The sequence below is a fragment of the Anopheles coluzzii genome, chromosome 2 (assembly GCF_943734685.1).
Source record: "Anopheles coluzzii chromosome 2, AcolN3, whole genome shotgun sequence".
Taxonomy (NCBI): Eukaryota; Metazoa; Arthropoda; class Insecta; order Diptera; family Culicidae; genus Anopheles; species Anopheles coluzzii.
In genome coordinates, this window is record NC_064670.1 from 54,202,295 (window position 1) to 54,216,924 (window position 14,630).

General features: G+C 44.1%; 1 protein-coding gene across 1 annotated transcript; it reads right to left on the reverse strand.

Annotated features, from left to right (window-relative positions):
• Positions 1-1,566: 1,566 nt before the first annotated feature.
• LOC120950198 (IQ domain-containing protein N) lies at positions 1,567-4,017 on the reverse strand. Its single transcript, XM_040368037.2, has one exon. It carries the CDS (start codon positions 3,594-3,596, stop codon positions 3,231-3,233), a length of 366 nt encoding a protein of 121 aa, XP_040223971.2. The 5' UTR covers positions 3,597-4,017; the 3' UTR covers positions 1,567-3,230.
• Between the last annotated feature and the right edge of the window lie 10,613 nt (positions 4,018-14,630).

Consider the following 14,630-nt stretch of genomic DNA (forward strand, 5'->3'; position numbering starts at 1 on the left):
AGCGGTGCGCTACAACGAAATTTGCGTGATTACTGCAAAATCCAAACGTAGCAGAAAATGATCCAAACGTAGCAGAAAACGATCCAAACGTAGCTGAAAACGTTTCAGGCGTAGTTGAAAACGATTCAGACGTAGTTGACTGTGATTCATAGCAACCGGATAAAGATTCAAAGGTAAGTGAGAACAGGTGGATTATCAGATCCATTAGGTTGGGCCATAACAAATCTATCTTCCTAAAACGCGATATCTTCTAACCTTTAAACCACGGTCATATGTCTGTCTATACAGGGAGATTTATTTTAGTACCACACAATCATATAAAGTCAGCTCTTGCTAAGGGATATGAGACTTGAACCCATGACGGACATGTTTATTAAGTCATACCTATTATATTTATAAATTTGGCCAATATAGAATTTCATGCCGGCTTATACGGATATATATGTATTACTACTATTCACGTCACATGAGATAAACATATCTAGGCTCCGGAGATGAATTGCGGAGGGGGGAATGTTAGGGAATCGAACCGATCCAGATAGTTCCATCCTTGTAAGAAGCTGACGCGTCTATCCAAAATACCAATAATCTCCGACCTGTGTGTGGTGTAAATAGACGTAATTTTAACAAATAATCCTTTTTAAAGTTTACATCTCGTTTCTGCCGCATATTCTGTTTTCATTCTCTACTATGTTACCCTATGTCCTACATGATATTGGTCGTTATCTGTGTTTAGCAAAGGAAATCATTCCAGAATGCGTAAACACCAAAGCGAAAACACACATTGACACGTCAATGTGAAAAATGGGGGGTGAAAAATTTAATCTTTTGGCATACATTTTTTGGTTGCTTGTACAACACTCAACATACTATAAAATCTGCATTTAAAGTTGTATTTATTGTTATCGAGGTGTAGAGCTTAACCATTTCTTATTATGCTTAACCAGTTATTATTATACTAGCTTGGAATTAAAAACATATTTATCCGGGATTTTCGAAACATGACCTAGTCCTAATTATATAAATGTAAAAATGCTTTTGCTTTTGAGATCCTGTAATAGAAGCGTTTTGGTCGTGAACACCCTAAAAATGATTAATATAGCAAATGTAGTTTATAGCAACATTTTCTTTTCGCCTCAATCATTTACCACATAATGTGTGGTAATTTTCTTTCTTATTTTTATTTGCCTCCCAAAAACGTTTCGCTATCATATTTTTATCCTGATAAACATGTAAAGATGGGTAAAACAATAAGTAACTGATAGGCCAGTCTATTGGTGGCTTATGACAAGCCTAGACCGACTACGTTTGTTGTCGGAAACAGCAAAGATTAGAAGTTAATGTATACTATTAAGTAATTATTTTGCTCATTGCATTAATTTTTTATTAAACAAAATATAACACACCCATTACCTACCTAAACATGCAATTTATATTAAAAAAAGACAATCATTTTTATTGGTATATTTGTGAAATATATTCATTTTATATCACAAGAATACATACTTACATACTTTCTTTGCAATGAACTCAATTATGGTAAATATAGAAACAAAATCCCAACAGTTGAAATACAGTAAAAGCTATTATTTATTAACAATGAGGCACATTCCTTTATTTTGCTCAATGCTGCTACAAAGAACAATCCATACACTATAGCTAGGACTTTCTACCCATGTCGTTAGCCCTCACTTGCCTTCATTATTGTCACAAAAAACGGTGTTTATATATCACTATGTAAAAACGAGAATTAATGCACTACTACAAATACTTTTTGCTACAGTCCTGCCCATACAGCTCAATATGCATTTTATATTCCCTCAAACGGTAAAACGAAAGGAAACACACTTTAAAGATTCCAGCCAAAGGCGCGGGGTAGTAACCCACTGGTTCTTCTTCACAAATTTTGTACGCACACTTCGCAGGGTGTTTCAATGTCTCTGGTTCTTGTCAGAGTGGAAAACTCGTAAGGTCAGAATGTGGGGTGATGGGGGGAGGGGGGATGTTACATGTGCGTAAGCAACGGCTCCTAATTGCTTTCACTTTTATTCTGCTCTGACGTACCTTCCTGTGGTCTAGCGGGAGATGTATAGTCAGTCCATATTCTTCTGCTTTTTTTTTTATTTTCCCACTATCGCTCTTGTGCGTCTTTTTCCCGGTACCCGGTAGGGAAGTTTTCCTGGCCCTGGCGGAGCATCTCTGATCGATAGCTCACCCCTTTTCTACTACAACTAATGCTATCTCATTTGCATAACTCGATATGCTCAATCGCGAATCAACTAGAACGATGATTTATGTTATGTTATTTTGCGCGAAACAGAAAACGAAAACGGTTGTTGTGCGCGGCGTAGCGCAGAAAAATGGGATTTTTTCGATGCACTCCAGAGGGGCGAGCGATCAACGACGATCGTCCATGGCATCGCGGCATTTATTGCGTGCGTGGTCGTTTGCTGAATGTGCTTATTGTGTGACGAAGCAACGCGCAGTTTACTATGATCCCTGTGTGTCCCGTCTATCTGTACAAACAGGAACGAGACTGGAGCTCATACATTGCGATGTGAAATGATCGATTCATCGATCATGATGCCAGCGCCAGCCAGCCAGTGCGGAATGCGTTACAGATATAGACACGCAAACCGTTGTAAACATTGTGCCACACATACACACACATATACGCATGCACGCTGGTTCATGTTGGATCCGGTATGCAAAACAAAACGAGAAATTAAAATTAAATCTTCACACCGGACATACAAGAAGCTGCACACGAAATTCCATCCACCCACTCACGTAAGCTTGCGTAAAAATCTTGGAATAACAACAAAAAGCGACAGACGCAGGACATAAGTCACGCAGCAGGAAATCACTCGATTTAGCACCAACCAGATTCACTGCTCAATAAAAAGAATGTTTTGCGTTTTGAGGATAGAAAAAATGCACCGCTCGTGCCGCACCGAGTGTCTACGGAACTACGGACCAGAAACAGAAAAATCTTCCTGAGAACCGGGCCAGAACAGATGGCGTTTTTTATCGTGTTTGTTTAAAAAATCAAAATTGCCCCTCTGTTTCACCACACGTTTTTTCCTCATTTCATTTAAAAATGTACAAATCCGATCCGACACACGCACGCGCAACGCATTTCCTCCGTGCTTGGCGAGCTGCAACTCCACTCCATATTGCCCCCATTTCACTGCTGCAACCTATGCTCCTCCATCCCATCCGGTGGTGATCTATTTCTCCTTCTTGGTAGATGATTTCAGCTCCTTTCTCGTCTTGAAGCCGCGGAAGCTGGCCTGAATCTTGGTCGCGGCCTCGGTGGCCATCTTTTGCTTCTTACGCACCAGAAAGCCGCGCACATTCGCCTGTATTTTGGTGGCCGATTTGTCCTCCACCGTGCCGGACGATGAAGTGCCCGAACCAGAGCCAGCGCCTGCACCGGGCACCATTCCGCCCGAAGCGATGACGGCACCCTTGCCCCCACTGCCCTGTCCGCGCATCTGCTTGCGCACTCGGTACCCGCGGAATCCGGCCTGGATTTTCGTGGCCGCATCATCTTCCGACTGGGAGGAGTTCGGTGAGCTCGGATGAATATGCATCTTGGTTGGTGGCGTTACGCGGGTCTGTCCTAGCTGACGCGCTTGCTGCTATTGTTGTTGATGAAGCTGTGCGCTTGAATCGATTCCGAATCTCGAGGAACCGGTTCCACCGGTGCCGTTGGGTGTTGTTGGGGAGCCTGGATCACTTTTTCCACCGTGTATCACACAATCGTTTGGCCCTGTCTTTTTTACACGCATACGAGCACACGCGTATACAAGCTTGGTTCGGGCTGTCTTTCCCAGCAGCGGGATGGTGATCGTATTCTGCCTCACAAGGGGTGTGTCTTTCAACTTTCACTTTGAAACAAGAATTCATGCACTATGCACTTTCTCTTGTGTTTTTTTCGATTCTTCCAACAAAACGTTCAGCTTAGTTGGGGGATGTGTTTGCACGCAGACTGGACCCTACTAGCAATGAGAATGAAAAAGTGTATGACTTTCAGACGAGGGGCATGTAGAAGCATGGGGAGACGGTTGGAAATTCGCGGAATTGCTCGGAGGCGCGAGCGTGTTTTGGTTTCTACACAGTTTTTGCACTCACACAATTACACATGTGTGAATGTGTGCGTTCACTTTCAGCCTGCGCGCTCAGTTTGGTTTTCTCGCAGCGGCATGCGGGTATCGGTGTCTCGCTCGCACTAGTGCAGCGAGTGTTCCTCTGTGCGCTCCCCTTCTTGCCACCACACGAAATCGTCAGTTCAGCTCAAGCGTTCGCCGTGAAAGGCTGCGCGCGTGTTAGCCTAAGTCCCGGGCGATCGAAGTTTCGCTAAGTGTTGAAGTGTTGTGCACATTGAAATGAAGCTGCGCTTTTCTTTCACCATTTATCTTAAATGTGTGATTTGCGCTGCTTTATTTCAATGTTTATTTTTGCTGTATCGAACATCAACAACGGGATCCACGCGGTTAGACGGCTCTTTGAAATACGACGATTTTTATTATATTAAGAATTTGTGTGATTTTGTGGCAAGATTGTGTGAAGCTATGTGTGAAAATGCCCCTTTATTTGCAATAAAAGTGATAAAATATAAACCAAGTTTGATGTGTTCAAGTTTTTGTTTTGATTCGGGTGCACCAAGTCCGAATGAAGGAAAGCGCACAGCGCGCTACGAAAGAAACGAGCGGGAGGGGGTGTCAGTCCAGCGCAGCGCAATTCGCTGGAATCAAGTGGGAGGGGGTACCAGTTCAGCGCTGCGCAAGCCGAAAGAAACGGGAAGGAAGGGGTATGAGGAAAATACGATGAAACAGCGCGAGCGAGCGTTCTTTACAGCGAGAGCGCCTCGTGTATTTTAAAGGCAAGCAAGAGAGCGCATTCTCTCCGTGGTAGCGCTCCATTCGCCATTTTTAATTTCGAGCCCAAAACAACGGACTTTGGATCCGATCTTGGGCCGGGCCCCCACCGCGTGTTTCTACCTACCCCTCGCCTAAAAATTTCGTTCTCTTTGTCTGTCGGGGAGCGACCCAACAGTGCTCCATTCGATGCTTTATATGGCAAACCATACCGCCACGTTTTTGTCATATGCATAGTGTCCCCGCATCATGCCGTCTTTGCCATCTGAAACGAGCGTTTGCTTCATATTTTTAACTTCTCTCTTTCTCTCTCTTTTGTGGCAGTTTTCCCCGTACTGACGGGTGTGTTGAGTTTTCCCTTCTGCCTCCCACGGGAAGGTGAGAATTGGGGTGCATTGGTACATAACAATGCAAATGTGTCGACAAAAACTAAACCGAGGCAGCATCAATAGATGCGTCTAACGGAGGTTTGGTGGGGGGAGGTTTGTAGCTCTGTTGCTCTCCAGCATTGCCCATGAACTCCCATGTTGTTGATCTATCCAGGGTTCCCGGGTTGACGAAAATGGTTCCCATCTGGTACGGCTTAAGCGCGTATGCAAACTCAAACTGACTCTGACCTTCTAAACCGTCCGTGGTGGCTTTCCTTTCAGGTGAATAGCATTAGAGAGAAAACCATTAAAGCTACATTTTACAGTGCTTTGCCGTACAGTTTGTTTTCTCCATTGGCTGCTGGTAATGATGGAGTGTTGAGGTCATGTCTTAAGCAGAAATTGAATTCATTTTTAAATATGTTTAAATCGTTCAAAGTAAGTGACGGTGAAGTAATATATTTTAATTTTATATTATACATCTACCGTTGTACCTGTGTTTGAAGAACAGTTGATCAGTACTGGATCGATCTACACTAGCGTCACTAGACCGACCTCAGGTTCCATAATTCTCTGGCCGCGTGGGACTTCTTGCATGACGCACTGGAATGTGTGTGACGATGTTTGTTGTTGGTTTGCTCGTTATGACGCCGATTGTGGCAACAGTTCCAATGCTGTCCCTCATAGACGAAACACAGTGCCGAACGGCAGAACAAAAGTGGCAGGCGCTTTAGGGTGTAGTGGTTGTGGGTATGATTTTGTTAGGAATCAGATCATAGAACAATTATTATAGTGCTTTAAGATTTTAGCGTGTCCGTGTTTATCCTAACAGCCTAGATGGATGAAACTGCTCCAATTTAAACAGTGGAATGGCGAATCTAAACAATGTGATTGTAAGTTGGTAAGTTGGTTTGGATTAATCCGACAAAAGTACACAATACATGAAGCTGAGGTGTTTTCATATTAACCAACTGTCCCATTCATGTAACCATCACTGTACACACTCTAACAGCATCTCCCACGAAAAGCCCATTTATCTGTCAGCAGCAGCACTCTCGCTTCGCGGTTCCCTACTAGCAATGAGAATGAAAAAGTGTGCGACTTTCAGGCGAGGGGCATGTCCCTACTAGCAATGAGAATGAAAAAGTGTATGACTTTCAGACGAGGGGCATGTAGAAGCATGGGGAGACGGTTGGAAATTCGCGGAATTGCTCGGAGGCGCGAGCGTGTTTTGGTTTCTACACAGTTTTTGCACTCACACAATTACACATGTGTGAATGTGTGCGTTCACTTTCAGCCTGCGCGCTCAGTTTGGTTTTCTCGCAGCGGCATGCGGGTATCGGTGTCTCGCTCGCACTAGTGCAGCGAGTGTTCCTCTGTGCGCTCCCCTTCTTGCCACCACACGAAATCGTCAGTTCAGCTCAAGCGTTCGCCGTGAAAGGCTGCGCGCGTGTTAGCCTAAGTCCCGGGCGATCGAAGTTTCGCTAAGTGTTGAAGTGTTGTGCACATTGAAATGAAGCTGCGCTTTTCTTTCACCATTTATCTTAAATGTGTGATTTGCGCTGCTTTATTTCAATGTTTATTTTTGCTGTATCGAACATCAACAACGGGATCCACGCGGTTAGACGGCTCTTTGAAATACGACGATTTTTATTATATTAAGAATTTGTGTGATTTTGTGGCAAGATTGTGTGAAGCTATGTGTGAAAATGCCCCTTTATTTGCAATAAAAGTGATAAAATATAAACCAAGTTTGATGTGTTCAAGTTTTTGTTTTGATTCGGGTGCACCAAGTCCGAATGAAGGAAAGCGCACAGCGCGCTACGAAAGAAACGAGCGGGAGGGGGTGTCAGTCCAGCGCAGCGCAATTCGCTGGAATCAAGTGGGAGGGGGTACCAGTTCAGCGCTGCGCAAGCCGAAAGAAACGGGAAGGAAGGGGTATGAGGAAAATACGATGAAACAGCGCGAGCGAGCGTTCTTTACAGCGAGAGCGCCTCGTGTATTTTAAAGGCAAGCAAGAGAGCGCATTCTCTCCGTGGTAGCGCTCCATTCGCCATTTTTAATTTCGAGCCCAAAACAACGGACTTTGGATCCGATCTTGGGCCGGGCCCCCACCGCGTGTTTCTACCTACCCCTCGCCTAAAAATTTCGTTCTCTTTGTCTGTCGGGTATGCATATGACAAAAACGTGGCGGTATGGTTTGCCATATAAAGCATCGAATGGAGCACTGTTGGGTCGCTCCCCGACAGACAAAGAGAACGAAATTTTTAGGCGAGGGGTAGGTAGAAACACGCGGTGGGGGCCCGGCCCAAGATCGGATCCAAAGTCCGTTGTTTTGGGCTCGAAATTAAAAATGGCGAATGGAGCGCTACCACGGAGAGAATGCGCTCTCTTGCTTGCCTTTAAAATACACGAGGCGCTCTCGCTGTAAAGAACGCTCGCTCGCGCTGTTTCATCGTATTTTCCTCATACCCCTTCCTTCCCGTTTCTTTCGGCTTGCGCAGCGCTGAACTGGTACCCCCTCCCACTTGATTCCAGCGAATTGCGCTGCGCTGGACTGACACCCCCTCCCGCTCGTTTCTTTCGTAGCGCGCTGTGCGCTTTCCTTCATTCGGACTTGGTGCACCCGAATCAAAACAAAAACTTGAACACATCAAACTTGGTTTATATTTTATCACTTTTATTGCAAATAAAGGGGCATTTTCACACATAGCTTCACACAATCTTGCCACAAAATCACACAAATTCTTAATATAATAAAAATCGTCGTATTTCAAAGAGCCGTCTAACCGCGTGGATCCCGTTGTTGATGTTCGATACAGCAAAAATAAACATTGAAATAAAGCAGCGCAAATCACACATTTAAGATAAATGGTGAAAGAAAAGCGCAGCTTCATTTCAATGTGCACAACACTTCAACACTTAGCGAAACTTCGATCGCCCGGGACTTAGGCTAACACGCGCGCAGCCTTTCACGGCGAACGCTTGAGCTGAACTGACGATTTCGTGTGGTGGCAAGAAGGGGAGCGCACAGAGGAACACTCGCTGCACTAGTGCGAGCGAGACACCGATACCCGCATGCCGCTGCGAGAAAACCAAACTGAGCGCGCAGGCTGAAAGTGAACGCACACATTCACACATGTGTAATTGTGTGAGTGCAAAAACTGTGTAGAAACCAAAACACGCTCGCGCCTCCGAGCAATTCCGCGAATTTCCAACCGTCTCCCCATGCTTCTACATGCCCCTCGTCTGAAAGTCATACACTTTTTCATTCTCATTGCTAGTAGGGACATGCCCCTCGCCTGAAAGTCGCACACTTTTTCATTCTCATTGCTAGTAGGGAACCGCGAAGCGAGAGTGCTGCTGCTGACAGATAAATGGGCTTTTCGTGGGAGATGCTGTTAGAGTGTGTACAGTGATGGTTACATGAATGGGACAGTTGGTTAATATGAAAACACCTCAGCTTCATGTATTGTGTACTTTTGTCGGATTAATCCAAACCAACTTACCAACTTACAATCACATTGTTTAGATTCGCCATTCCACTGTTTAAATTGGAGCAGTTTCATCCATCTAGGCTGTTAGGATAAACACGGACACGCTAAAATCTTAAAGCACTATAATAATTGTTCTATGATCTGATTCCTAACAAAATCATACCCACAACCACTACACCCTAAAGCGCCTGCCACTTTTGTTCTGCCGTTCGGCACTGTGTTTCGTCTATGAGGGACAGCATTGGAACTGTTGCCACAATCGGCGTCATAACGAGCAAACCAACAACAAACATCGTCACACACATTCCAGTGCGTCATGCAAGAAGTCCCACGCGGCCAGAGAATTATGGAACCTGAGGTCGGTCTAGTGACGCTAGTGTAGATCGATCCAGTACTGATCAACTGTTCTTCAAACACAGGTACAACGGTAGATGTATAATATAAAATTAAAATATATTACTTCACCGTCACTTACTTTGAACGATTTAAACATATTTAAAAATGAATTCAATTTCTGCTTAAGACATGACCTCAACACTCCATCATTACCAGCAGCCAATGGAGAAAACAAACTGTACGGCAAAGCACTGTAAAATGTAGCTTTAATGGTTTTCTCTCTAATGCTATTCACCTGAAAGGAAAGCCACCACGGACGGTTTAGAAGGTCAGAGTCAGTTTGAGTTTGCATACGCGCTTAAGCCGTACCAGATGGGAACCATTTTCGTCAACCCGGGAACCCTGGATAGATCAACAACATGGGAGTTCATGGGCAATGCTGGAGAGCAACAGAGCTACAAACCTCCCCCCACCAAACCTCCGTTAGACGCATCTATTGATGCTGCCTCGGTTTAGTTTTTGTCGACACATTTGCATTGTTATGTACCAATGCACCCCAATTCTCACCTTCCCGTGGGAGGCAGAAGGGAAAACTCAACACACCCGTCAGTACGGGGAAAACTGCCACAAAAGAGAGAGAAAGAGAGAAGTTAAAAATATGAAGCAAACGCTCGTTTCAGATGGCAAAGACGGCATGATGCGGGGACACTATGCATATGACAAAAACGTGGCGGTATGGTTTGCCATATAAAGCATCGAATGGAGCACTGTTGGGTCGCTCCCCGACAGACAAAGAGAACGAAATTTTTAGGCGAGGGGTAGGTAGAAACACGCGGTGGGGGCCCGGCCCAAGATCGGATCCAAAGTCCGTTGTTTTGGGCTCGAAATTAAAAATGGCGAATGGAGCGCTACCACGGAGAGAATGCGCTCTCTTGCTTGCCTTTAAAATACACGAGGCGCTCTCGCTGTAAAGAACGCTCGCTCGCGCTGTTTCATCGTATTTTCCTCATACCCCTTCCTTCCCGTTTCTTTCGGCTTGCGCAGCGCTGAACTGGTACCCCCTCCCACTTGATTCCAGCGAATTGCGCTGCGCTGGACTGACACCCCCTCCCGCTCGTTTCTTTCGTAGCGCGCTGTGCGCTTTCCTTCATTCGGACTTGGTGCACCCGAATCAAAACAAAAACTTGAACACATCAAACTTGGTTTATATTTTATCACTTTTATTGCAAATAAAGGGGCATTTTCACACATAGCTTCACACAATCTTGCCACAAAATCACACAAATTCTTAATATAATAAAAATCGTCGTATTTCAAAGAGCCGTCTAACCGCGTGGATCCCGTTGTTGATGTTCGATACAGCAAAAATAAACATTGAAATAAAGCAGCGCAAATCACACATTTAAGATAAATGGTGAAAGAAAAGCGCAGCTTCATTTCAATGTGCACAACACTTCAACACTTAGCGAAACTTCGATCGCCCGGGACTTAGGCTAACACGCGCGCAGCCTTTCACGGCGAACGCTTGAGCTGAACTGACGATTTCGTGTGGTGGCAAGAAGGGGAGCGCACAGAGGAACACTCGCTGCACTAGTGCGAGCGAGACACCGATACCCGCATGCCGCTGCGAGAAAACCAAACTGAGCGCGCAGGCTGAAAGTGAACGCACACAATCACACATGTGTAATTGTGTGAGTGCAAAAACTGTGTAGAAACCAAAACACGCTCGCGCCTCCGAGCAATTCCGCGAATTTCCAACCGTCTCCCCATGCTTCTACATGCCCCTCGTCTGAAAGTCATACACTTTTTCATTCTCATTGCTAGTAGGGTCTGCTCGGTGTTGTTGTGGGGTCTCTCTCTCTCTCTTTCATTCTCATGTGTGTCCCTTACTCTAGGAACGGTAGGAATCAATAGAGCGAGCCCCTGGGGAATTAGAAAGATGATCGTTTTATTACTATTTCATTGTGTTTTTCCCGAACCATCATCATCATCATCATGAGCGAAGGGATTGGCACACATAGAACAGGAACTAGAAACAGTGGCAACCAAAGCGGCAACAAGTTCGGAAACAAACAAACAAACTAACAAAAAAAGAACAAACTGAAAGCAAACGCATACATTTACCAGTTGATGGTTTACATTCCGTGATTGGCCATTGTTGGTCAGGGTCAGGCGCCGATGTGTGCGACGTTTCGTTGCGACCATAATGTATGAGAGGTTTTTTTGTGTGCGTGTGTGTATTTCTTCTTTTGGTATGTTTATTTTTTGTTGTGCACAATGTTTCAGCACAATGTTCAACTCGATTGATTTACGAGTTAGCTCTTTTTATGGTGATGGTATATGGTTGTGCTTCTCTTTTTTTCTGCTGTCATGCAGATAATAACCCAAACATGCGTCAGGTTTATTTACTGTCGTTTTGCTGTCGATTTGTGTTTTAAACGAGGGCGATTAAACATTGCCAAACACTAAGGCTTCAGAATATTGCTATCGACATGCACACATTGAGCATTATGTGCTGAATTAAATACTTAAATTAAAATAATATTACCCAGTCCGCAATGTGTTGTAGTTTACTCAACTTTTCCCTACCTTTCTCACGTTTTTACCTTCCACTATACAATGTGTTTGATTGCACGTATCATCTTTGCAAACATTGTCATTGAACATCGATAAACCATCCACCTGCATGAATCGACAACTTGCCCAGGGCACGTGAATCCAGCCAAACCCCAGACCAAAAGTACCACACAACCCGCCGATCATTCGAGTTCATCATCATCATCACACACGTGGCAAACGATGCAATTTCAATCATTGCACTTTTCATCATTGCACATTTCGTCTTTCGTACCGTTATGAGCTGTCTTTTGCAGCCGATGCCACTCGAGGTGCACCTTCAACACAGAAACAGAAATTGGTTGCTTTTGTTAGCTTAACTCATTCTGGAAACGGGCTGGATTGTGTGCATGAAGCGCACATACAAACACACACACGCTCAGCTTGGTTTAATTTTGTAAGCATTTCATTTCCAACATGAAAAGAACCACTCAACCCAATCACCGCAAGCGAACATTCGTTTGACGAAGGTGAGCCGATGGTCCGATGCTTAAGTGGCACTGATTAGAGCTGAGCTGAGGCGACTGGGCAGTAGTTTTGCTACGTCGTCGTGCCTTGGTCGTGGCAACTATACTACGTTCGCTGTGTCTGTCCGTCCGTCCAAGGGAGGATGTTAAAGTGGCCCCGGGCCCACCCACCCGCCTGGTGCGTCAGTGATCGAATGACCTCTGAGCATTTGTTTTCCAATTCCAACGTGCCTTTTGTTTCCTGCCAGCATCCAATTCTTTGGATTCACAGTGATAGGTTTATTTTTAACACGTTCCGAACCCATGTAACCCCCGCGGGCCGGTGGTTGCACAATTGTGATCACGATTTCCCCCGAAACTAGAACCTGTCCCATAAGCGATCAGGAGTAATTTATTGTTACGACAGCGTTCTCCCTCGATCGAACGCAGCCGTGACGTGACAGTTGAAATTGGTTTCGATAGTTCTTTGATTGCAAACCAGCCAGCCCGGTGCATCATGGTTGCATAATTCAATCAGGGACTGTTGTTGTTATATAGCTCGTTTAATGGATTAATTTAAGCGGCAAAACATTACCACACTACTGTGCCGATGCACCGTCCTAATTGTGTAGAGCCTAATTAGGACATTTTACAAGAGCGACGTTCGTGACAGCGTAGGAGATAAGGAAAAACGGTTATTTTATAGCCGTTGCCACTAAATGCTGGCTCTAATTCACTTATTTGTGTGTTTAAGGCACCTATTTGTGCCTCTAAAGCATTAATTCTGGACAGTGCGCAACATTTATTGTCTCTAATAATCAATTTTTGACTGTAAGCCAATCGCTTCATTTAAAAAAAAAGTTATGTCCGAAACTGTGTGTTCCAAAATTATTGAGCTTATATTTTCATTGAACCATTATATATATTTTAAAATATAACCGCTTTTATAATGATGATGAGTCCCACCACCTACCTCGACAATCGATTGAGATGAACGCTATTTATCACTAGGATATTAAATTTACAAGTTTGAAGATTATATCCTACCAACTTCATAGACGGCACTGCAGTTAATCGGCAAAATTATGCCACAGACCTGGGCGTTCTTCTAGACTCGAGTATAAATTTTAAACAGCTTATCGATGACGTTGCAGCTAGAGGAAATCAACTACTTGGCGTGGCTATTCGGACAACTAACAAATTCCGCAACCTTATGTGCAGTATCGTCTGTTCGGATGTGGAATGCTGGTGCGTAGTCTGGATCCCGCCTACTGCTTCTTCAATTGCTCGACTTGAGGCGATTCAACGTAAGCTCACGCGATATGGCCTACGCCTACTCCCCTGGATGGAACACAATAATCTTCCTCCGTATGCTGCGCGGTGTCGTCTTCTAGGCCTTGAGCCTCTCTCGATTAGGAGACGCAATGCACAGTGCTCTTTTATCGCTGGTTTGCTAAATGGTTCTATCGACTCATCGTCTTTGTTGCATCGAGTCGATAACTAGGCACCATCCCGACTACTTAGGTCTAGTGAGACTCTAAGGGTCGTTCAGTCTCGCTCCAGCGCTGGCCGTTCAGACCCTATGTTCAGCATGTCGGCTGTATTCAGCACTATTTCGGATTGCTTCGACTTTAACATCTCAACTCAAGGCTTCAACGAACGTCTCCGGCTTCTGCAGTGGCCACCGTGAACTGTGACCATAATCTTGATTTTGCTATGTATTTTGTTTGTAACTCATCTTAATTAGGCCATATGACCCGTTGAAGATTAACTAACAAATAATAATAATAAGATATTCGGCAAAATCAGAGAGCTACATAGAGCTCAATAGATTGTCGTTTCTTTCTTATTATCCTTTTCTATATATTCTTAGTACTTTACAAAACAAACAAAAAATAATAAGAAAATCTCATCATCATCACTCACACAATTAATAATGACAGTGCAGTGTAACTAACAAACAGTTATCTTACATTACATTACTATGATACATCTGTTAATTAACTATACCTAGACTTAATATATGTCGCGCAAAACCTTTTAAAGTTGTATAGTGACCGTTGGTTAACCACATTACGGGGCATGCTATCGTAGATTTGGAGCACTTTAAATAACAAACAATTTCCCGCATTAGACGATAACATTCTAGCCTGGACTCCTGTGCTCTGCTGTTCCATGTGCATGTATATCGTTACCCCGGATCATCCTTTCCCCCAAGTACACGGTTACATGTCCATTTTGTGTTTTGTAGATGAACATCGTGGTTAGGTAGATTACCAGAAGATTATGCCAATTTTTGAAGTTTTAATGGAGTGAAAAAAGTTAGCATATATTTACAGGTTTAAACAATGACTGTAGAATCTATTAAATTTCAAATCAACAATCAAATCATGATTCCTACAATAGTCAAAAATTGTTCACTTAGAGACGAAAATAGGTGCGTCGGAGTCCAAAATTGATGTGCACTGTCAACATTTTTATTTT